At 46.3% G+C, this 22,036-nt stretch overlaps 2 protein-coding genes across 3 annotated transcripts in view; one reads left to right on the top strand and one right to left on the bottom strand.

Annotated features, from left to right (window-relative positions):
- AACS (acetoacetyl-CoA synthetase) overlaps positions 1-10,617 on the bottom strand; it is a 42,996-nt gene extending 32,379 nt beyond the window's left edge. The window contains exons 1-3 of the mRNA XM_082324693.1: positions 10,418-10,617; positions 7,080-7,183; positions 2,423-2,543 (exon numbers count right to left, since the gene is read on the bottom strand). Of these exons, the coding sequence (XP_082180819.1) occupies positions 2,423-2,543; positions 7,080-7,183; positions 10,418-10,535 (343 nt within the window). The 5' untranslated portion in view covers positions 10,536-10,617. The remainder of the gene's footprint in view (positions 1-2,422; positions 2,544-7,079; positions 7,184-10,417) is intronic.
- Positions 10,618-16,536: 5,919 nt separating this feature from the next.
- On the top strand, positions 16,537-21,727 carry BRI3BP (BRI3 binding protein). Of its 2 annotated transcripts, XR_014229586.1 has the most exons (4): positions 16,537-16,737; positions 17,639-17,741; positions 18,392-18,899; positions 21,641-21,727. XR_014229586.1 is itself a non-coding variant. In XM_082325100.1 (3 exons), the coding sequence occupies exons 1-3, from the start codon at positions 16,546-16,548 to the stop codon at positions 18,808-18,810; spliced, it is 714 nt and encodes a 237-aa protein (XP_082181226.1). In that variant the 5' UTR covers positions 16,537-16,545; the 3' UTR covers positions 18,811-21,582. The 2 variants fall into 2 exon arrangements, 1 of the variants encoding a protein (XP_082181226.1); XM_082325100.1 differs by lacking the exon at positions 21,641-21,727 and having other exon boundaries at positions 18,392-21,582.
- Positions 21,728-22,036: the final 309 nt, after the last annotated feature.

The following is a 22,036-nucleotide window of genomic DNA, read 5'->3' on the forward strand; positions in this document are numbered from 1 at the left end:
ATAAGCTGTTAATAAATCACTTGTGAAACAAAATTTAAAAAATCTAAATGTTATGAAAGGCAAAGTTTGTCACCCTAAAGGTCCCATCCTGTACTTCTTACATGTGACTCCTACAAACTATTTGGCCTGTCCAGTATCCAGCACTTCTTATGAAAACACATATGCCAAGGAACAAACGAAACCAAACGAAACGCAAACGAAACCAAACACAACAAAAATGTACTGCATGCTCTGGTACAGCAGGTCCTTGCAGAATAGCTACCATCAGTCTGATTTCCTTAAGCAGGGAACAGTACTTTTACTCTTTTGCTTTTAGACTTCTAGGACAGTAAATTTAGACCTACATGGAACAAAAGAGCAGGTTGTGATGGGAAACAAGACAGAAGTCAATGTAACATGTAGTTCATAAGCTGAGCAGGGACTGCTGACAGATTCTGTGTTCCCAGAGACAACAGAAAATGGGACTCTGATCTTGCTCCGTGATGAAGCCCCCAGGAGAAGGGAGTCACAAATAAGAGATTCACAGTGGGAGCCAGTGACAAGTGAAATTGTTTAGGAAAGTTACATTTACATTCCTGTGCTCTATTACACCCACATTGCTCCCACAGAATCCTCCCTAGTGAACACACATATCTGACAGGTTCCCTAAACACTACTCTGACCTAGCAGTGAGGGGTTAACAAAAAATACTCTGACTTAAGAGATCTTAAGAAGATTAAATACAGCAGAAGGTCATGAAAAGAAACACAGGTGGAAGTCTGTTCACCACAGAGAAGTGTGCTCACTCCAGGACTGATATAGTATTCAACTGGAAGACAATTTTGCTCCTGTTGGTACCACCACCTGTGATTATGCGACACAAAGCAGCGAGTCTCCAGTACAGCCCATGACTTCCTAACAAGAAACAAGATCTGCGCGGACAATGTAATCACATATCAAACCAAATAATTCACTAAGTTGATAAGAATTCCTTCAGTAATTTGAACTGAATCTATTTAACTCCACTTTCTCTCAAGTTGCATGTTTAGCTTTTAGCATTAACAAATCACATCAATTCTACATACATTTAGAGTTGACTTACTAATCAGTGCTTGGCTTTCAGCTGTTGGACCAGATGTACTTAACTACACTGACTTTTTTCCCCATTAAATAATACATAAGAAGTTTTTCTAATGATCTCAAAATTTGGAAGTGATGAGTTCATCACTTTGAAGCCACCTTTCTGTTACAAGCCCCATTTCTATCAGATTTCACCAGATCAATTCTTATTACATCCAAAGTGGGTCACAGATTTTCCCATTCTCTCTGAACTGGTAGTTGATTTTAATTTTTATATTATCATAGATATTTTATATATGATCATAGATATTTATTTCAATACCTCTGAGCAGTAAAATGCAGTAAAATGCAACTGATAAGTATTTCTCCTTCAGCATTAAGCTTACAAAAGATGATTCTGTTGTTTCACATTGTTTTTAAACAGCTATCAGAACAACAGTAATACATATGTAGTTCAAAAACTGATCTCCATGTGTCAGAAATCAGAAACTAAGACTTTTAACACCTACACAATCAATCCATAGTTTTGCACAGTTTTCTCTGCTAATGAGCTGTAAGACTGCATTGTTTATCGTTAAGCTATTAAGAAGCATCACCGCTTGGTCAGTCTTACGATAAGGATTAGGTTCAGCAAAAGGGAAGCTCGTGATACAGCTCCCTAAGGAAGCACTCACACCTGCACAGAAGCTAATCCCATCTAACAGAGATGAGAATCATTTTTTAAAGTTACCAAAGTCAGCAGATAGAGGCAAGGGACTTTATTGTCTTAACATGACCATCCTCATTATGAGTATACCTGGATTTTACCAGACTTATATCTTCTCCAGTATAACAAAAAATTAAGACTGAGCTTTAGTGTTCCAGAAAAGTGAAATTCCAAGTCTTCCATGCATGTAACTGTCCTTCCTTTCTGTATTGTGAAAAGCAGAGTTAATCCCTATCTATGCCCCATGTAGTCCTTAGTATTCCTAAGATAAAGGGCATACGAAGAGGGTGGGAAGGACAATATCAAGCAACAGTGCCAAAATACCTCCTGAAGGCAAGTGTTCATGACAAACATGAATTAACAGCTCAAATATTGACTGATACTAAACACAGCGTGATCTTCACTACCTTAATGCAGTTAAGCACATTCTAAGAAAACTTCATTTAGTTTGCCAAGGACTTTTCAGAACGACCTATATTCCCAGAGCATGTTTTCCTGGTTTTTGCAGAGCTGTGTCATAGATTCTGCAGTGTCACCGACTTTATTTTCCTCTTTTCCACTCATCCAAGCCAGTTTATTTCAAGGTTTCATAAAAAGCAGAGCTGTTTTATAAGGCCTAGTCCTGTGAACTATAAATAACCATTAATTCTTTCTTACTTGCTGCATACAGTGCAATCTTGTCATTGTCCTTGTGCTTCAGAAGATTTTCTGCATAGTTCAGACGGCTACCTTTAAACCATTCTGGGACATCTGCAATACTTTTGGATGTATCAATCACCTGGAAAAAAATATAATACATTCTTGGAAACCTGTAATATGATTTCTTTTTCAGAGCATTGTACAGAAGTCAGGTAATTAATTACAAGCTCTTTATACACTCTATCAGGCAAGAATCATTTCTCCCAGCTTACAGATGGCAAACAGACACTAGATGCTGTAATTACAGGCCTGGAAAGATTAGTTATTTGTCAACTGTCACAAGCAAAGACACCATTACAACAAAACTAGAAAAAAATTTCCCTGATGACAGTTCTACCTTCAGACCAGCCTTAAACACACCAGTGAAGCAAACCACCATGCCTACATCCAGACCACACGATACAGGCAAACCACAGCACACTCCGGGGTTTTGCCTCCGGGAACATCCCGAACAGGGGCTGAGCTACAGCACATTGTAGCTCTAACGCTCCAGCCTCCCTCTTAGAAACATCAAAGCACAGGAAAGTGTGAGCAGCCAGTCTTCCCCAGCGTGAGTCACAAGGTACGGAGACCAACATCAGGAACTGAGACAATGGTAATTCAAATTAACCCGAGGCTAAATACATGACCTGTATAGCCAAACAAAACGAAAAAGTTCAAGCTTTTTATTCCGATTCTCCATTTTCTAAGAATTAAGTTGCAGTAAACATTTAAGTACCCTACAGCTTCATCCAGAGTGCAGAAATACTGCTGCTAACCTCTACAGCTAACAAACATTGTATTACAAACTGTCAGAGCGCACATTTCTACCATGCTTGATTTGCTGTTTTCTAGAAAGAGGGTCCAACAACCTAATAAGCCCATATTAAATAATTCCCCATTTAGGACTAAGACATGCAAAGAACTGAAAAATGTGATGAAAAGAAGTCACAAAAATATGTTCAGCTGAAACAACTTCCCCCATCTTTAACCAATTAAGCCTCAAAATATTAAATTATCCCTCAATAAGTCACAGTTAAGACTATACCTTTAATAACAGTGATAGGTAAAGAACCCCTTAGCAATAACCACAAAGGTCTGTGCCCAGCAGCACATGTATTTTGTAATCTTCAAATTGAAACCTTATTTTCTAGTTGTGTTTCTGAAAGCTTCAGTTTATACCCTCAGGTTCTCTCTCATGGACTGCACACGCATTACAGAAGCAGCATTCTTTTGGACCAAGTAAAATGCTCTTCTGAAAGCCAGATAGAACTCAAAATACCTCCCATTCCAGAAAACCCAGTATTCTTGTGCTTTGAGATATGCAGTGTATGTATTACTGGAGGCAATCCTAAAATTAATTTTTAGGCAAGAAGTTAAAGCTCATGTGGAAATGCACTACCGTATTACTTTATTTCAAATGAATCTTCTAAAAATGGGAACTCAAGAAGATTTCTTTGTTTGTAATTAGCTAGAACTGAATTACAGTATTTACAATTTATCAACCCAGGCTGCAGAAATTTTTTTTTTTAATACCAACATATATTACTGCAGTAATTAGAAGCCACTCTTAAAACTGACTCATTACTGACTTCCTTAGCTTGAAGAACAGTGAGCAGAATGTTTCCAGCATTTTCCAGGACAAGATCTAATAATTCTATTTTTTTCTAATAATTCTATTTTTTCCTGAAGTGGAACACCCCTTTGAAGAGCCCCACTAGCGTAAGGTGCTGGACTCACATACTTGATGCTCCATTATTTTCTACTCAGGTAACACCTGCAACTCCCAGTTAAGCAAAAACTCTTTGGAAGAGGTACTTCCTTATATGAACAACCTGATCTCTCCCTTAGAGGAAAGTTCTCAGCAAGCAATAGAAACTCAAGGTCTGCTAATTTAGTGAAAGATCCCAGCTAGATCCCAGGTCTAGCAAGTCTATAAAAATGCAGAGAGCGCTTTGCCACAAGCCTTTCTCTTCACACAGTCCCAACAAATGCTCAGCAAGTCTACAGGAAAGGGAAAGAAGTGCAGTCTACAGCACTGCTGACTGCAGTCCTCATTAAATGAGTAAGGCTTCCCTCCTACTCACAGCAGCACTGAGGCAGACAAGGCCAATTTGTGTGGTTAAGTGAACATGCCAACTATCAGCTCTACTCCCAAGCCACCAGCTCCTGGTCTACAATTGCCCTTCACAGCAGCTAATCAGCAACCACTTCCCAAGCCTCAGTGGCTATGAATAAGCATCACATTAGCAAAATCCTCCGTCCACACCTCTACTGCATTTCTCCTCCTTGAAGTGGTTTGCTAGTTGTGCTATAACTATGCATTATCATGCCCCAGAGATTCTGCTTACCCTAAGCAGGGATATACCCTTGCAAATGAATCTCACCATTACCATGAGACAGACAATCCTCGGCTCACTGTGGCACAGGTGATGTTCTGTATGACCTAAAGAGCAAAACAGCATGCCTCATGAAAAGCTAGAGAGCAGATACTACCAGAATGCTCAAAGCAGCCTCCCCACAGGAACAGCTGTCAGGTGCTTCTTGTAGCAAAAAGAAATAAGTATAGGCTACATTTCTCATTTAAAATCAACAGCTACTTGTAACTTGACATAACAATGCCAGTGCTGCCATGCCAGGGTTGCTTTGTACACTGCAAGTACCTTCGTTCTTTTCAGAAGTGACATGGATATCAATTGCTAGAGTGACATGAGCATGTCTACATTGACTATTTAAAACCTTTACTAAGTTTAAATAAAACACTGGCTGCCTGTATTATATATACACAAAACTGTTTTTCTTAGAATGACCTGTGAAAGTAGAAACTGTTTCACTGGCTAGGAACAAAGGAGTCAAGTCTGGTTCATGAGAAATTTTATTTTCCTCAAAGTATAACGCTTACTTCCAACAAGCAGCAGGGATCAAGTTAAGACACATCACATCAAATTTTTCAGCTCTTTAGCTACCACAGAACATCTCAGGTGCTGTGACCAGCCTTTCCTCCTGACATGTAGCAGAAATGGAGCAACGGTAAGGACTAACAGCAAGTCAGCTTCGAGGCCCAACAGAGCTGGAATCAAGCCTTGAAGCTGACACTATGCTGGCACTGAGGGAAAGTTAGAGGCAAACACCAAGGTCCATAAAGAGGGAGTCAAGCATCTTCTGCAGTACTTATCTATCGGCTGACTCTGCCTCTCCTGTTTTAAGATCTGACATCAGAGCAAGACCCCTGTAGAACAGGCATGCAGGGACCTAGAAGCTCACAAGCAGTCTAGTTAAAGCCTTTCTAGACATCCCCATCTTCTTGCTTCGCATCCTCAGGAAACATCCATTTCTACGCCACTATTGCCTGCTTCAGCCTCCCTTCCAGTTCACCAGCCATTGGTGATATCTGCAGAGACAGACTTCCAGGAGTGCCAGTCCTGTAAGGCAAGAGAACAAGAAGTATTACTGTCCGGCCTGCTCAGTACAGATACAAGGGTGCAAAATAGCTCCTCTGAACTACTTACTCAGGACAATTTACATTCATGTGGAAATTTAGAAAAATATTCTGTGCTGTTAGCAAGGCTATGTAGAAAAAATGACAGTATCCAAACACAACCTAGCCAGATTTTGAACTACTATCTATAGAAAAAAATAAAAGATCAAGCGTTTAAAGTCTTTAGACTACATACTTCAAAAAGCAGGCTAGTTCTTACATTCTTGCTGAATTCACTCTTCTAAAGGGTGGGTCACATTAAGAGACCTGAGCATGCAGTTTCATGGCAGGAGGAACCACTTGATCTATCATAGCATGCAGTACAGAAATTTGGAAGACAGGAAAAGGCAAAAGAAACTTACCAGTTCCCTCCGCAGAACTGCCAGTACTCAGAGTGTTCTTGGAACAGATGGCCTCCAGGGATTAAGATACAAGTCCAGTCTTCTCTCTACTAAGTCCCAGAAAGGTTCTTCTGCATCAAGCTTTTGAAGTAATTAGTCTGTCTTCCTCTGATGGGAAACTGCAGGGTGATGCTGATATCCTACACCAGGGCTGTACAAGGGCTCCAGCTTTGCCCTCCATTTGCAAGAGCTTCAAAGTCACCTTTATCTCAAAGCAACACTGTGGCACAGTCTGGTATTCCACCTGTGATTGTGTTCAATCACCACCATCCCCTCAGAGGTATTTCAAGCCTACAACTAATTGCAGAGGCTTCCCACACCAGTTTTGTAGAACTGGTTATGAACAGGTGTGCTTATCAGGTATGCTGACTCAGGGAACATAAACATGAACTTGACTGCATGCCAGCATTTACAAAATCAGGATGATATTCTACCCGCACAACCCTAAAGCAGAAGGCAGTATATTGGTAGACTCTTCACAAGCAGCCAGGACTGCCAAGGTATGTGAGAGCACACAACCACAAGGACACTACAGCAGAATTGTTTAGGATAATAGAACCTGAGGATTTCACTGTGCTAAAGTGTATCAGCGACAGAACACCACCATCTACCACACAAGGAAATTCAGGACTATACACTTGACAGATTCTTCTTATCACTTGCAAAGGCTCCAGGAACAGGTCAAAAGATTGATTGTAAAACTGGTTTATCTCCCCTTTGTATTGCACTTGACTGTTTAAGATAAATACTGACTTACCTCATCATATAGGCGAGAATATACAATGTTGCTGTACTTCCAGAATTCTGCCCAGAAGTCTGAGTAGGATTCCACTGACCACTGGTATAAGTCATCGTAGTTGGCTAGAAGCAATAGATATCTGTTAGCATTATGCAGAGAATTACAGGAGTTTAGACAAACTACAATTAGGATATCCCGGATAAAGAAAATTTGTGGCTAAAACCACCAGTAAGATAAAACTGATCAGAGCAGATCACTTCCCTGTTCCAGGCAAGTGACTATGGCATCAACAGAAATAGCCTACTTGAGCACCTGAACAGACAGCGTTATTCCACCTGACTGTGTTACAAGCCATTTGCCACCCCAGAGATAGGGACCTTCTCTAATAACTCCGTGCAACATCTACCCCCCCATCAGTGCAACTGAAGATCAGACAGCCAGACAGAGTCCCGCTTGCTGACACTCACACTCCCTATCGTATCATCAATATGATGCAAAAATAAGTCTTCATGATAACAGACATATGGTTCTAGTCTGGGACCAAAGACCCCGATAGCATGGTAACATGGAGATCAGATGCACTCACTATCTAACTGTAGCATCAACAGCGCTGTTAGAAAACAAGCATCCATTATTCCTCAATAAATAAGGGGTCTGACAGATTGCAGATTACCTTCTCATGCTAAAACAGCATGAATGAAGTGAAACAAGATGTTTACTAGCTAGATATTAAAACCATGACCTGGCATTAAAAACATGGAAGTGAGCAGTTTAAGTCTTACATGACTGAGACATACAAAGTAACATGAGGAACACATACCAAAACCCACAATTCAAACTAAATACTGAAATTCAGTGTGTAAAACAGTTTTAGGTATGAATAACTAAAGCTGATTTCTTATCACCGGCTTAAAAGTGACATTCCCAAGTCATGTCCATGCTGTCTGAAGCTGTGCCAACACCGAAATTAAACATGAATATCTGCCATCAGTGATAGCAGTAACAGTTTCCTGCTCTGCCAACTGTGTTTCCTATTTGATGCTTTCAGTTAAACACTTGGAAGTCATTTTCTCCAATTATCTTTGGTTTGTCATCCTGTTATCCAGCTGATCGCTTCAGAAGTCATCTTTGCATCCTCTTCCTACAAGGAGGACATCTTCCAGCTTTACAAGAGAAAAAACATTCAAAACCATCTCTACACTGTTACTCACACTTGATCACACAGCTGTTTTCCCCACCCAGTCTGTCCCTTCCACATCTTATTCCCCTCAATCTTTCCATCAATGCGAGATTACTCTCTAGGTATTACTGACATAGTAGAAGCAAAGGCAAAGACTCTTCTCCATAACTCGGCTTTTGACTACACATTGCCTCAATCTCAGCCTCCTATGTGCCTTTTTTTTTTTTTTTTACACTCCACCCCAATTATTCTTCACTATTCTGTACACCACACATCTGCTGGTGTGGGGATAAGACTTTACCACAGGAAAGTTCAAGCTTCCATCTTCTCTGTCAAAAAACAATTGTAGCACATGCTCCGAATCATATGATAAACGCAAAAAGCTACAAGTCACCACTAATTTGATTTCTTACGATATGAAGAGTTTGTTCTGTCTTGTCTATACAGTGTGTCCCCAAGGGAGCTTTAGCATGCAAGCCCTTCGGGGCACAGACCTCTAATTCAGCAATTAAACACTGCATTTCATTACTATCTCTTCAGGGTTGGACAGAGCCATCCTGTTTAAAGGGTTATATTGCCCTTAGCTCTCCTCAGTCAGTCCACATCTTGATGTTACATAAAGAATCCATTCTTGGTTGTTGAATAGCACACAGACCAATGAACATCAGTCCGAGTCTAATGGAAGTTGACAAAGGTTTCTATATATGCACAGGAATCCACTTTTAACTAGAGATAGCCACTTCAAAATGGGGTGAAAAAAGGTCCCATTGTTACAGCCATAAACATGGGCAGCCCATCTGAAACTGCATTTAATCTTGATCATATGAGTACCAGTTACATGACATTTCTCAGGAGTTCGCTAAAATCCTGTAGTAACTTGCTTCCTATGTAGCAGGAGAGCTAGACACTACACATCTGTGTTCAAATGGGAAACCCCCCAGCAGCCAAACTAATGACCTGGCTTGCCCACGTATTAAGCTCCCAATCAAGATGCATAATTGTTTTCCAGACATGAACTGCTAAAAGCACCAGATACATTGCTACTACTCCAGAGTGACTCTGCTTATATCACAGACACACTTATGCTGGACTGACAAACTTGTCAGGCCGCTTGCCAAAACTACTCCCTCCATCCCCCATGAGACAAGTGATGACAGGATAGCTACACAAGCAACCTGATCCCCAAATACTTAGGGAGAACAGACGGCATAAAGCAAGCTAGTCAGAACACGAGGGTTTGACCCCCACATGCACTGAAGTCCAGCTGGTTCATGATATGAATGAGCCCACACAACCAGCACCACAGACTCCCAGTACCCTGGAGACACCACCTACAGTCAGCAGTCATTGAAAAACCAGAAGCATCCAGGTTAAAAGACACATCTGGTGGTCCCACTCCCTATTCAAAGCAGGGGTAAATTCAAAGTTGACAGGCTGTTTCTAAGTCAAAGGACTGCACACCTATTCACAGCCATAGAGGTATTTCTGAATGAAGCAGGGCTTGAAGTTCAAGAGCTTGGGCAGATGCATAGCAAAAAACCTTGGTTTCCACCGCTGAACCGACTTATACATCACCTTTCACTTCCCAGCATACTTAGAAGTTACAGAGACATACTCTTCACAAACAAAGATGAACTTGTGATCGCGGCCTTAACTCAAATCTCACACGCATATGTTGTTAAAGCACCGCATTAGGGCTTGCATTAAGCTGACAGCCACGACGGCAGCGATCCCTCCTCCCTCCCACACCCCCTTAAGGCACTAAGTCACCCCCGTACCGCCGCTCTCCCCAGGAGACCCCCGCAGGCAGGGCCCGGGCCGCGCTCAGGCGCGGCCAGGAGCACACGGCAGGTACCAAGCCGCCTGGGCTGGCGTCCAGCAGCAGCACCAGCAGCAGATAAGGCTGTTTGCGTTTCCCAGCAGCGTGTGCCTTCACGCCAAGCGAGATGCTGCACCGCGGGCCGCTGCATCAGGCACAAGCCGAGCATCCCACTCGCAGCCTGGACCGCTTCGCCCCCTCCTGCCCCAGGGGGGTACCCGGGCCCCCCGGCCCCTCTCTAGGGTAAGGGCAGAGGGGCGGCCCGCAGCAAGGCCCCCCGCAGCCAGAGCGCAGCCCCGAGCAGAGGGCCTCCCCGCCTGGGCGCCGCCTGCCCGGCCGCCCCCGCCCGCCGCTCACCCAAGCGGAGCCCGCAGCTGCTGGCCACGGCGGCGCGGAACCGGTCCATGTGGGTGTTGCGCTTCGTGTCAGGCTCCCACATCACCTGCGACTCCACGATCTCGGGTTCCCGGGACATGGCGGCGGCGAACGAGCGAAGCGAGCGACCGCCTACCCGTCCTTCTCTCCCGCGGGGCGCTCGCACCGCTCCCGCCGCCGCGGCCCCTCAGCCCCGACTGCCAGGCCCCTCCTCCGGGCGCAGCCCTTTAAGCGCCGCCGAGCCCTGCGTGGCCCCATCACTCCGTAACCTTCCGCCGGCGAGAAAAGAGTGCGGGGCGTTGCGCCCCGCCCGCGAAGGGGCGGCGGGCACGGCGGGGCGCCGAGGCAGGGGAGGGGAGGGCGGGGGGGGTCGGCCCCGCCGCCGCCCCGGCGGCCTGGAGAGCGGGGGGTCACCCCCCCTCCGGCTCCCTCAGGGTTGCGGGAGGGAAGCGGGGGCCGGCGGGGGTCCCAGGCGCCGCTCCCCTCAGGCTCCTCCCGCCAAGTGACCGCGTCCCCCGGGGCAGCCCCGACCCCGCCGCCTCCACCCTGACAGGAGCCCCGCGGCCGGGTGTTTCTTAACCACCGGCTCGTGAGAGGATTTGAGGGCCGATCCCGCCCGGGCCCCCGCGGCGGCAGGCGTCGTCCCCACAGCCCGGCCCCGCCGCTGGGGCCGCTGCCACCGCCAAAGGTCACCGGCCGCCCCGGCCACGCCGCGTCGCTTTTCACCGGATCCCCGCAAAACTGCCGCCGCTTTATTTTCTTTTTCCCCAGAGAGGTCTGCAGAAGTCCTCCCCGGCAAACGTCTTGGACCCAGTAACGCGGCGAGAAACGCGTTTCCCCACAGCCCGGCTCTCCCCGCTAGGCTTTCGCAACGCGCTCTGCCTGCGTATCTCACACCTGGCGTGGAGATCCATCGCTCCTCGTCTTCCGAAGGCGACGGCCGACAACCGCCGTGCCGCAACAGCCAGTTTTGGCCAAGAAGCGGTGGCAACGAAGCAGTTAAAAACAGCGCGCTGTCTACGCGTGCCGCTTATGTAACTTATTTTCAAGGTCATAATTTCCCTTCTAGTTCATAGAATCCTCGGAAAATATGGATTTGATGGTAAATTGTACAGGCATACAGCGTAAATATGGAAGTAAAATATATGTAATAGATACAAGTATACTTGCTATAAATTTAATTTAGATTTTTGTGCTACTGTAATACAACCACGTTATTAACTTTGCAGGCCACGGCGACGTGATTTGAACAATCCTGCCATTTTTACTGGCCTCCAGGAAGACCTTACCTACAGCGTATTTTCAAATAACTCCCTCCAGAGGCCTTGTGGAGGCTGGGGTTGGAACCGGGACGCGTTATCTGCGTCCCCGCGCCACCCGTGCCTCGGCGGTGGGCAGGGGCGGCAGGGACACCCTGCCCGAGCCCCGGGACGCCCAAGCCCCGGGATGCCCGCTCCAGCACCTGGGCTCCCGGGCTTTCACCATTTCAGCCGGGCTCGGGAAGCCACAGCCTGCGGCAGACGAGACAAATTACCTAGAAACTCCATCTCTTTGCATGCCCATGGAAAAAATAACTTTTCTATTTTGCCCTTCAGGTTGTGAAGTTTATGATAACAAAGCGTTCACCAACATAGATACTGGTACGGGACCCAGAGTATTGCGGTGTAGCTCTGGGCGTCAGGTTTTACAAGGGCGTTGGTAGGGATCTCCAGGGCCCGCAGCCCTGTTGCTCAGCCGCCCTAGCCCTCCGCAATTATTTACCCCCTGTTGATACATAGTCTGTCCCGCTCTGGGGTATAAAGTTGAGCTTTTGGTCAGGTTTTCTTCAGTTCTCTGAGAATTTCACCTGAGGCAAACACGTGGTGAGCCTGTCACGGCCGGTGCTGATGCGCTCCCAGCAAGCACAAGCAGCAAACCTGTAACTTTCCATTTTTACCTCAGTTTCGTTTCACCCGGCCCCACTCTTGAGGCCGCCCCCCCATCCGTGCCCCGAGGGAATCACAGCTCCGGCGCCTCCCGCCGTCCCCTCGCTCCGGAGGGCAGCGGCCAGGCCCCGACCGCCGCCGCCCCTCAGGCGGCCTGGGAGCGGGCGGCGGCCCCGCGCTGCGGACGGATCCCGCGCGGCGCACGGCGGCGGCGACGCCGGCGCGCCTGATTGGCTGCCGGGCGCCTGGCCCCACATCAGCCCAGAGCCCGCTCTCCTCATGGCTGGGCTGACGGGGGAAGCGCTGACATCAGGAAGAACCAATTGGACCAGACGTTTCTCAAGCCCTCTTCTCTGTCGACCAATGAGCGGCCGGATCAGGAGGAGGTGTGCCCAATCAGGGGGGAGCTCTCACCCGGCTCGGCCGGAGGGGGTGGGGTCCCTCCGTGATTCCCCTCAGCGTTGAGGCGAGCCCAGCGCGGCACCTCGGTAGCGCCGATATTGCGCTTTTTAAGGTGAAAAATCAGCAGCAAACCAGCAGCTTTCCTCCACCCAAAGCAACCTGTGCATCTAAAAAGAAAATGCGCGGGCAAATCACCTGAGACGGGACCCAAAAATCCCCTCACTGAGCTGAAAAAGGTGTAGTTTAAAATGGATTGACCCATTTACTGTTCAAGGAGGAAGGGGCACACTGGGAATTCGGTGATAAAAGCTGGGCTTTTAGGAAAGCCTGACAGCCCTGCTCATTTATTAACAGCAGTTTTACGATTGCATCCTTATTTAGAATCGGTCATGCCTCCATGTTCCTCGCTCTCATTCCAAGTTTTCCTTATGCAAACCGTTTTTTTCTTCTTCCAAAAATGACTTTGGAAAAATGGGAAGAAGGAAAATGAAACAAGCCTTTAACGAGGAAACGGGCATTCAGAGGACTGCAGTGACTACTAAAAATAGTTTGGAGACTAGATTAGGATAGCTGGAGGAAAATAGCCTGAATAAGATCAACTGGAATTGGCTATTTTAAAATATTTTTAAGCCTTGCTTTATACCTACTAGTAGTAATAATAAGGTAAAAATTAAGTCATGTTTTCTGCTTCAGATTAGATTAGGGGCCCTTCGAAAGATGCTTCAGAACCGATTTAACAGTAACGATGATGATGATGGCACTACCTCGTTTGTGGTCTATGAGGTAACTCATCTGCAGTCGGTCTGTGAAATTAAAACGAGTGATGAAATCACGTACCTGGGAGAGAAAAGTTTCGTAATAACACCTCATGGCAATCCGTGCAGTATGCTGAGGCCTGACCATGATCCATTGATCCAACACCTGGATTAGGAAATCTAAAGATTTTGGAAAGTTTTAAAAAAAATCCTGTATTCAGAGTGACCACCAGCTTGTTAATGCGTCTGTATAAGAATAAGAAACTTCTGGCTCATTTGACATCCGTGATCTCTGCAAATCATGGCGTCGGGGTACAAGTAACCAGAATCAAAATCAAAACCATTTGCAGAAAGGGAAGAAGAGAGAAAAGAGAAAGGGAAAGGGAAAGGGGAAAGGAAAGGGAAAGGGAAAAAGAAGAAGAAAAGCAGCAGTGACACATTGCAAGACAAGCCTCACAGAGCTAGCAGCAAAACATGAAGAGAAAAGGTCTAAAATGACAGAGGTCATAAAGCGATCAGCTACGACAAGTTGAGGCTGTGAGATGAAGTAAAGACAGAAAAATAAGGGTCAGTGAGGTTAAGGACTGGTCCACAGTAATACCAGTTGGCTTTCTTTAAGGCTATGCCATTTTTTTCAGCATAAAGATGATTTTAAAAGAGAGAACCCTATGACCTGCTAAAACTTTGACATCTAGAAGACCCCAGTTTATTCTAAATTCAGATTGTTGTTAAACCCCTATAGCCAAATAAGACATCTTAGGCAGTTTCTAGTTCAGATCAGGAAACAAAGAACTACACTCATGCTGCTTCTTTACAGTAAGACCTTCATCAGAGGATCTTTCTGGAAACCTCACAGTTATCCTAATTAAAAAGTTCAGTGTGGTTGAGATCAATATTTCATGCCATGATGCAATGTATTCTTTGAGCAGATGCGATTTCATTTATTTAAATGAGAGGGGTGAAATACCGTGTAATTTCATAAGACCTGTGGATCTGGAGAGATGAATGTACCTGAAATAGGCTCATTGAGACAGGTCAGGAAATCAATTAAATTCCAGGGAAGATTCCCAGATTATCCTGACCTCAGATGAAGGACAACCCTGAGCTCAGGCTTCCAAAGGCAGCCACTGAAACAGGCCTCTCAGCCTCTGTAAAGAACGGATGGAAAGAAACAACAAGCACTTTGCAGAAGTGATTTTGAGGGGGATCCCACGATGGAATCTCACGTAGGGAACCAGGAACGTCCCCAAACGCGCAGAAACAAGACCCATTGGACCAGGAGCAGCACAAGGGGACCCAGAGAAGGCCACGCCAACTGGAAGCACATCGAAGAACCGTAACTGGCACAGGAAACAACGCTCGTGACAGTTAATTACATGACAGTCGTGGGTTTGTACCGCGAGGTTCTTTACGTGCAAGAAGTGCCCCAGGAGCGGCCGCTTTGCCGTGTGCTGGGAGCCTGGGCACGGCATCACGCTGGGGCAGGCAACCAGAAGCCTCAGAAATACCCGTCCTCAGTTACCAACTGTTCTGGAAGAGTACGAGAGGCTTCAGAATGTACACGGGTACTAACAGCAGCAGTTTCGGGGCCGCCTTAAAAGAGAACAAAAGCCCCATTTATAAATCTATAAAGAAGCTACATCCTACTGAAATCGAGTAAGATGCTAAGTACCTTCCTGGATCTGGGCCCAGCCCTCTCAGGGCCAAACATAAATAAATGCTAAAAGGTCTAGGCCGGTCTGCTAAATGTGAAAATAAGTGGTTTGGGCAGGCTAAAACCGTGAAAAAGGCCGTAGCATGGATGTCTATATTCTGGATGTCTACTCGACTACTCAGCAACCAGGCTTAGGCCCAGGCAGGAGGTTTAAACACCAAGGACACAGGGCACATCATCGGAAAGAGATCCTTCAAGTTATTCCAGTGGCTGGAGGAGCTACCGGCGGCGCCCCGACTCTGCGGGAGCTCCCCAGGAAGGGGCAGGAAAAACAGAGCTCTGCCCTGTAATTTTCAGCCCGGAGATCCCAAACTGTGAGCAGATGTGGGAATCTATGGATCTGTTTTTCTGTTGCCATCGTTGTGCTCCTGTCCTATTAACGATGAATCCGAATGTGCTCTGAAGGCAATAAAGCGCTTTCTGATCTCCTGGGGATTCTTACCGCACTCTGCCAACATCCCGGCTGGGTTTCCCGACCCCGAAGAGGCTGGTAACATTGGCTAATTTATACTTCCCAACCGGTCTTTTGTTGGCCTGGTTCCTCAGGAAAGATCAACAGAAAACCAGTCAGAAGAGGGAGTCGCGCCACGGAGCGCGCTGAATTCCAGCACGCGTGGCTGGGTCAGGGTTCCTCGAGGGTAAAGGACGCGAGAGTCCTTCAGATTCCCTCGATCTGAAGTTGATAGCGTACTGAAAAGATGCCCGTTTTTGACATTAGATTTCTATATTCCCTTTGTGGTTTGGGGATCGCGCCTGGGAATCTCCTCAGAGAGGGATACCAAGGCGGGAAAGGCAGCTCGTGCTCTCCGTAAAGATCGTGGCGAGTCTTGGGAGCGCGGACAGAGAGCTGAATAATTTAAACGCTCCTCAGGAGAGGATCTGGGGGCCAAGAGAATGGATCGCGACTCGGCAAAGAAGCCCAACAGCATCCCGGGCTGCGTTAGCAAGAGCAGGTCGAGGGACGCGATCCGTCCTTTCCGCTTGGCGCTTCCGAGATCGCGTCTGGCGTAGCGTGCCCAGGGTCGGGGCTGCAAGAGGGACGTTGGTGTAAGATATTATATTGACATAAGAACTTTTTTTTTGGCTCGGGTGGGCTGCGCAGGGAAACCTTCGGCTGCCTCATTGCAACCTAAATTATTATTTTGTGATTTTAATGAAGTTGGGGGCGGGGGTGGGGGGCGCGGGGGGGGGGCGGGGCACTCTGCGAGTGCCCCGCCCCCCCCCGCGCCCCCCACCCCCCCCGGCCGGCGGCGGCGTTCTCGGCGCGGCCTCTAGGGGGCGCTACAATCGCGGCGCTGCCTGGCGCGGGCGGCCATGGCGGCGGGGCGGCTGCCGGCGCTGCTGCTGCTCCTCGCCCTGCTGCTGGGCGGCACGGCGGGACCCGGGGCTTGGGCAGCCCGGAGCCGCGGAGCCGAGAAGCAAAACAGCCTCCGCCGCGCCGCCAGCGGTCTCTACCAGGGGATCAGCGGCCTGTTCGGCGAGGACAACGTGCGGGCCCTGCAGAAGGTGAGGCGCCGGCCGCTTCCTCCCCACGAACCCTCCGCTTCCTTTCCCTTCGCGCCCTTTGCCCGCGCCCTTGCTCCCGGGGGTGACCGGGCGGTTCTGTGAGGCAGGGCCCCCCGGGAGGCCGCTCCCCTCACCCCCGGGCCGCTGCTCGGCACCGGACCCGCGGCGGCCTGTGCGAGCCCGGCTGCGGGCGAGGCGGCGGAACGGCTGGAGCGTCGCTTTGGGAAGGAAAAACGGGAGGCGAGGCTTGACGTGGAGCAAACTGCAAAAAATATTAATAAAAGACATCTCTAAATAAGAATTTTTGTAGGTGGGGGAGGCGGCCAGGGCAGAGCGCTGTCCGTGAGGACGCTCCAACTGAAATACGGTCTGTCTGCATCAGCAGAGCATCCTGTGCTTGCGGGGCCGCATAGGAACTTGCAGGAAATAAGGCATGCAGGCAGACGGACCCATACATTCCCCTGTTCCTTCTCTCCTCAGCCAGCAGGAAGAAATAATACTGTTAAATTGACCTGTAAATGCATTTGAGACATTCGGGGGTGATGCTGGGGACATCTTTCAGTTGCTCGATAAAACTAATTCTCTGGTTTGCTTTACCAACGTCCATTGCTAGTAACAGTGTTTTCTTTAAACTTCAGAACAATGGTAAAGCTAATAAAGTGCATTTTAAAATCCTGTCAACATAGACATTTACATGCCAAAAAAAACCCAGAATGAGGGCAATTGCAATAAGTAGTTAAAAAACATTTACAGAATTAATTTTTTTTTTCCTTGGGGACTTAAAAATAGCCTGCAATTCTTGGTTAATGAATTTCGAATTCTGCTCATGACTGCTAAGTCTCAAAGTGTGTTTATGGAATTGAGGATTTTTTTTTTTTTAATTTTCAATTTCATGTCTCAGTTTTTCTCAAGGTTGACAGAGAGGTTTGTGAATGGGGTGGACATATTAATGGACACATTCTGGAGAATATGGACTGATTTGTTAGATGTTCTTGGAATTGATGGTAAGTGTGATGCCTGTTAACTCTTGAACTATATCAGCCTGTATCAATGTTTACAAACATAGGCCGAGTGGGAAAATAATTACATTTTATCACGCTGCATTAAACATCCATCAGTGGTATCTCCAGCCGCCTCACATGGCTTTGATTTTGCTGTTAGTACCTTCAAACAAGAGGACTAAAACCAGCCATTCCGTTTCTGGATATGCATCTACAGGAGGTCTGTAAAACGCTTTACAAGTCACGGTTGGTTTCTTGGTGTCATCATTAAATGGATGCACATGGCCAGGAACGGGGAGATAAAGGAGGACTAGCAGAAGGAAAGGTGCAATTGAGAGCCTTTAGAATATAACTTTTACAAAGCAGAGTCTTTAGCCTCAGTATGAACTTCGACCTTAGGCCTTACAGTAGTTTGTCTTTAAAGAACCTTTAGCACTTCTGCTTTAAAGAGATTAATTCAATTGCATGATTGGAGCTGAGCCAGTGATTTGAAAAAGGTCAATCCAGAAATGGATGAACTAGCTTTACCCCTTACGTTAGAAAACACAGCCCTGACCCCGCTGCCTGGCCCTTTGAAGCTGGGCTTGCATTTTTACCCTTATCACTTTGGCATGCACTCGTTAACGCTCTGTAAATTCTCCTTTGTTTTTCAGCCTCCAACTTGACTCATTATTTCAGCCCAGCGGCAATTGCCAACAACCCGACCCGTGCTCTTCTGCTGATTGGTGCCATTTTACTTGCCTATTGGTTTTTATCTCTCTTCCTTGGATTCTTCTTCTATCTCCTGCACATGCTGTTCGGTCGCTTTTTCTGGATTGCGAGGGTTGCCCTTTTCACTCTCTCGTGCGTCTACATCCTCCAGAAGTATGAAGGTGACCCGGAGCACGCAGTCCTGCCTCTCTGCTTTGTTGTAGCAGTCTACTTCATGACAGGGCCGGTTGGATTTTACTGGAGAAGAAACAGCAACAGCAGCCTCGAGGAGAAGATGGACCACCTCGACAGTCAGATCAGACTCCTGAACATACGTCTTTCGAGGGTGATTGAGAACCTGGACAGAGGCAGTGACCAATGAACCAACCCCTATAGACCACTGTACACCAGCTCTAGAAAATTCCTAAGCACTGTCTCGTTCGAAGTTACAAAGCAACAAAACATCACATGGTAAAAAGTGTGCAAAGTTATAACTTTTCATCATGTGTAAGACTAATTTATCTAGATTATACACTCAGCCATTATACTTGTAGGGGAAAAAAAACCCACATTTAAAAAATTCAGCTGTATATTCAGAGAGTTTTATCCAGTACTAGAATTTTCTCAGTAGATAAACGCTTACTTTTACAAGCATTTAAAAACATCTTTTGTAAAGTTTTTATAAAAGCAAATTGAGTAGTCTTTCAAATATTGAAATTGAGCTAAACATATGCAAATTTGACACTTAAAAAGCTAAAAAGAAAAAAAAAAAAATCTCAAGCTACCAAACACTTCCATTGAGAAGTAACTGCTGTGGGTCCGCATTTTTTTTTTTCAAAGTTGCAAATGTTTTTGTTTCATTGTTGGCTTATTTCATTGCCTTGAAGTTGCCTTTCATAGAATATCAGATGAGGAATTTTCTGGTATCCAGGCCAAAAAATTCACACCATAGCTTTTAGTAGGAGGTGGGTCATGAGAGAGAAGGAAGATTCCATAAATTTGAAGTCCTTAAATGCCGGTCCGATATGAGGAATTGAGAAGTGCACGTGTGGCATTCCTTCATTGCATTTCATCTCCAGAACTTTAATTTGGTGTTTGAAAGGAAATCTGTTTTAATTAATTGACACAAAGGGAGGAGATGTAGCGTGGCAAATTGTAATTCATATTTGATCTTCACAGTGAAGCATTTTCCAAGCGTAAGTGCGTAGAATAAAACATGACTTTTAATCTCAGGACCCACGTACTTTCTCAAAAAAGGCAGCAGTTAAACCACTTGCAAATGTATTGTTGCTTAAAGCTTTCTCAGGACCAATAAGCGGCAATAAATTATCTTCAGGAAGATCTGGATTTTTTTCTAAAATTGTAATAGTTTTATAGGAGCTTTTTGCTTGGAGTCTGTGTCCTCACTCTACTGGGTTTTGGGGAAAGCAAGTCACCTTATGAGAAGGGTGTATTAAACAGCCGTGTTTCAAAGTGATGTAGGAGCTTTGAAGCAATTTTATTTTGAAGGAGTCTATGTATTTGTAACCTTAGGATTAAGTAGCTTGGTAGACTACCACTGGCTTTGTAAGGTTTGCTGAAATGCATTGAAACAAAGGTAACCTCAGGGAAGAAAGTCGGGTAGGTGGTTTAACTTGGTAGCCTATAGCATTCGAGGACAGAAATGGGGGATGGAGGGGAAGCATCTAAACCGTAGTCATGAGCACAGGATCACTACCACGAGAGGTAAAATGGACCGCAGCTGAAGAACTACATATTCCATAATAATACCTAACAGAACAAGGAAAGAAAAAAAACGGAACAAAAATTGGTCTGCGATAGGGACCGGCTGAAAAGGGAGGGGAGCCAATGCGCGTAGATGATCCGCGTGCCGGTGCTTCGCCTGCGAGCGCCGGCTCCGGCGCGACTGGCCAGGGGCAGCTGAGCGCAGCCCCGCACTTGGTCTGCGGCTGCTTCTTTCGTTGGGCAGAGCTTTGGTCGGGTGTGACGCTTCACTGAATGTAACTGTGGGGTGAATTGATTTTTTCTCTTTATGCTGAAGTTTAATACTCTTCTTAAAGTGTGCGTTACTTGCCTAACCTCTTTGGGCCTGTATGTGACATTTACACGAGGGATTATTTTAAAATCCATGTTAATGGCCTTTGCTCCAAACTGTGATCACTTAAGTTCAACACGGTTGAAGTTCATATGCAGTTGGCACTGTTGTAATCCGTTTTAATTTTTTATGTCACCTGTATATCCCCCTGCACCCCATTTTTCAAGAAATACGCGTTTAGAGTTGCGAAGTAACTGCTTTTCATAACTTAAAATCTTCCCCGTGAACAGATGAGTACTATGGCAACAAATAGGCCGCTTTGTCAAGCTGAAAATGTAAGTTGCCGTATATTCCCTCTTACAGCTCATTTTCCACAGTATTACAGAGTCTTCCCTGTAAACTCACTTTTCCCTACTGTTGCGCACAGAGGACCGGGCTGAGACACCAAGCTGGAGCTTAGCAGTTGATGAGCAAAGCTCGTCAGGTCTTTACGCGTTTTGCTAAATTTGAGGCCCGAGGACCAAAGTCTGCAAACCTCGCTCGCGTGAGCGGCTCCGTTGGCTTCAGCAGGACCGTGTGCATGAGTCAGTTTTGCATAGATTGTATTTTACGTCATCTATATTTAACGTTGAAGTTAAAAATACCGAATCGTTTATATATTAAGAGTTGTCTATGATAAAGATTTCTTTTAAAATGCTATATAAAAGTTAATTTGGATTATAGTTTCTCCCTGTCTCGCTCTAATCATTTATCTTAGTTTTGTAAAATCAGCCCTCCTATATTAATACTCTTAATTTTGATCACCCCGCTGCTTGAAAAAAAGTATTTTTATATTTACTTGCATCCCATGTATAGCAAAATGTTATGTGAAAAGCGGTATATATAAAATCGGATATTTTTAATCAGTATTTTTCCCAGCGCTCAGTTTTCACGTTAGTCAAATTCAGAAGTAATGATTTTTTTTAAAGCACAATCTAATCTTCAAGATATATATATATATATATATATACACTTTAAAAATGCTCTGTATTTTTAAACATGCACTGCAGTGAAAGCGCTTTTGGGACATGAATGTGGTATTGTATTTAATCTCTTTCAACTTTTGTAAATACCTTTTCCGAATCTTTTCCATACCGACTCATCTAGCCGATCCATCGAGGTTTTTGCTGTTTTTTAGAACTCGTTCCAGTGACAGTGGTTGCGCTGCTTTTGTACTGCCGTCGCTAGGAGCGTCTCGGACGAGTTCGCAGGGACGTGCAGGTATCGCCCTGTCGCCCGAGACGCAGAACGCGACGGACTTGGCCCGAGTCGGTGGCAGAAACGGGAACGAGCCCCAGCTCTCGCAGCTCCCAGCCTTTGCTCCGACGGCTGGGCGGCCTCGTCGCAGGCGGCCGCAGCGTCTCTGCGCTCCCCGGATGGTCCGCGTCCCACCGCCGGCCGCAAGCCGCTGGGAAGCGGCGCGGGTTGCCCGGCTCCGTCCTCTCCGCCAGCGGCTGCTGGTCCCGAACGGTTGCTCCGCGTGGGCCTTCCCGCGTGCGGCAGCCGCCTGAAGCGTCACCCTGCGGAGCGGCTG

The sequence above is a fragment of the Platalea leucorodia genome, assembly GCF_965183815.1.
Source record: "Platalea leucorodia genome assembly, chromosome: 12".
Lineage (NCBI taxonomy): Eukaryota > Metazoa > Chordata > Aves > Pelecaniformes > Threskiornithidae > Platalea > Platalea leucorodia.

Bases quoted from the DNA above. Each gene is read 5' to 3' on its own strand.
- BRI3BP (XM_082325100.1), top strand. From the start codon at position 16,546: ATGGCGGCGGGGCGGCTGCCGGCGCTGCTGCTGCTCCTCGCCCTGCTG. The intron at 16,738-17,638 runs GTGAGGCGCCGG...TTCATGTCTCAG, and splicing joins ACGTGCGGGCCCTGCAGAAG to TTTTTCTCAAGGTTGACAGA. The intron at 17,742-18,391 runs GTAAGTGTGATG...TTTGTTTTTCAG, and splicing joins AGATGTTCTTGGAATTGATG to CCTCCAACTTGACTCATTAT.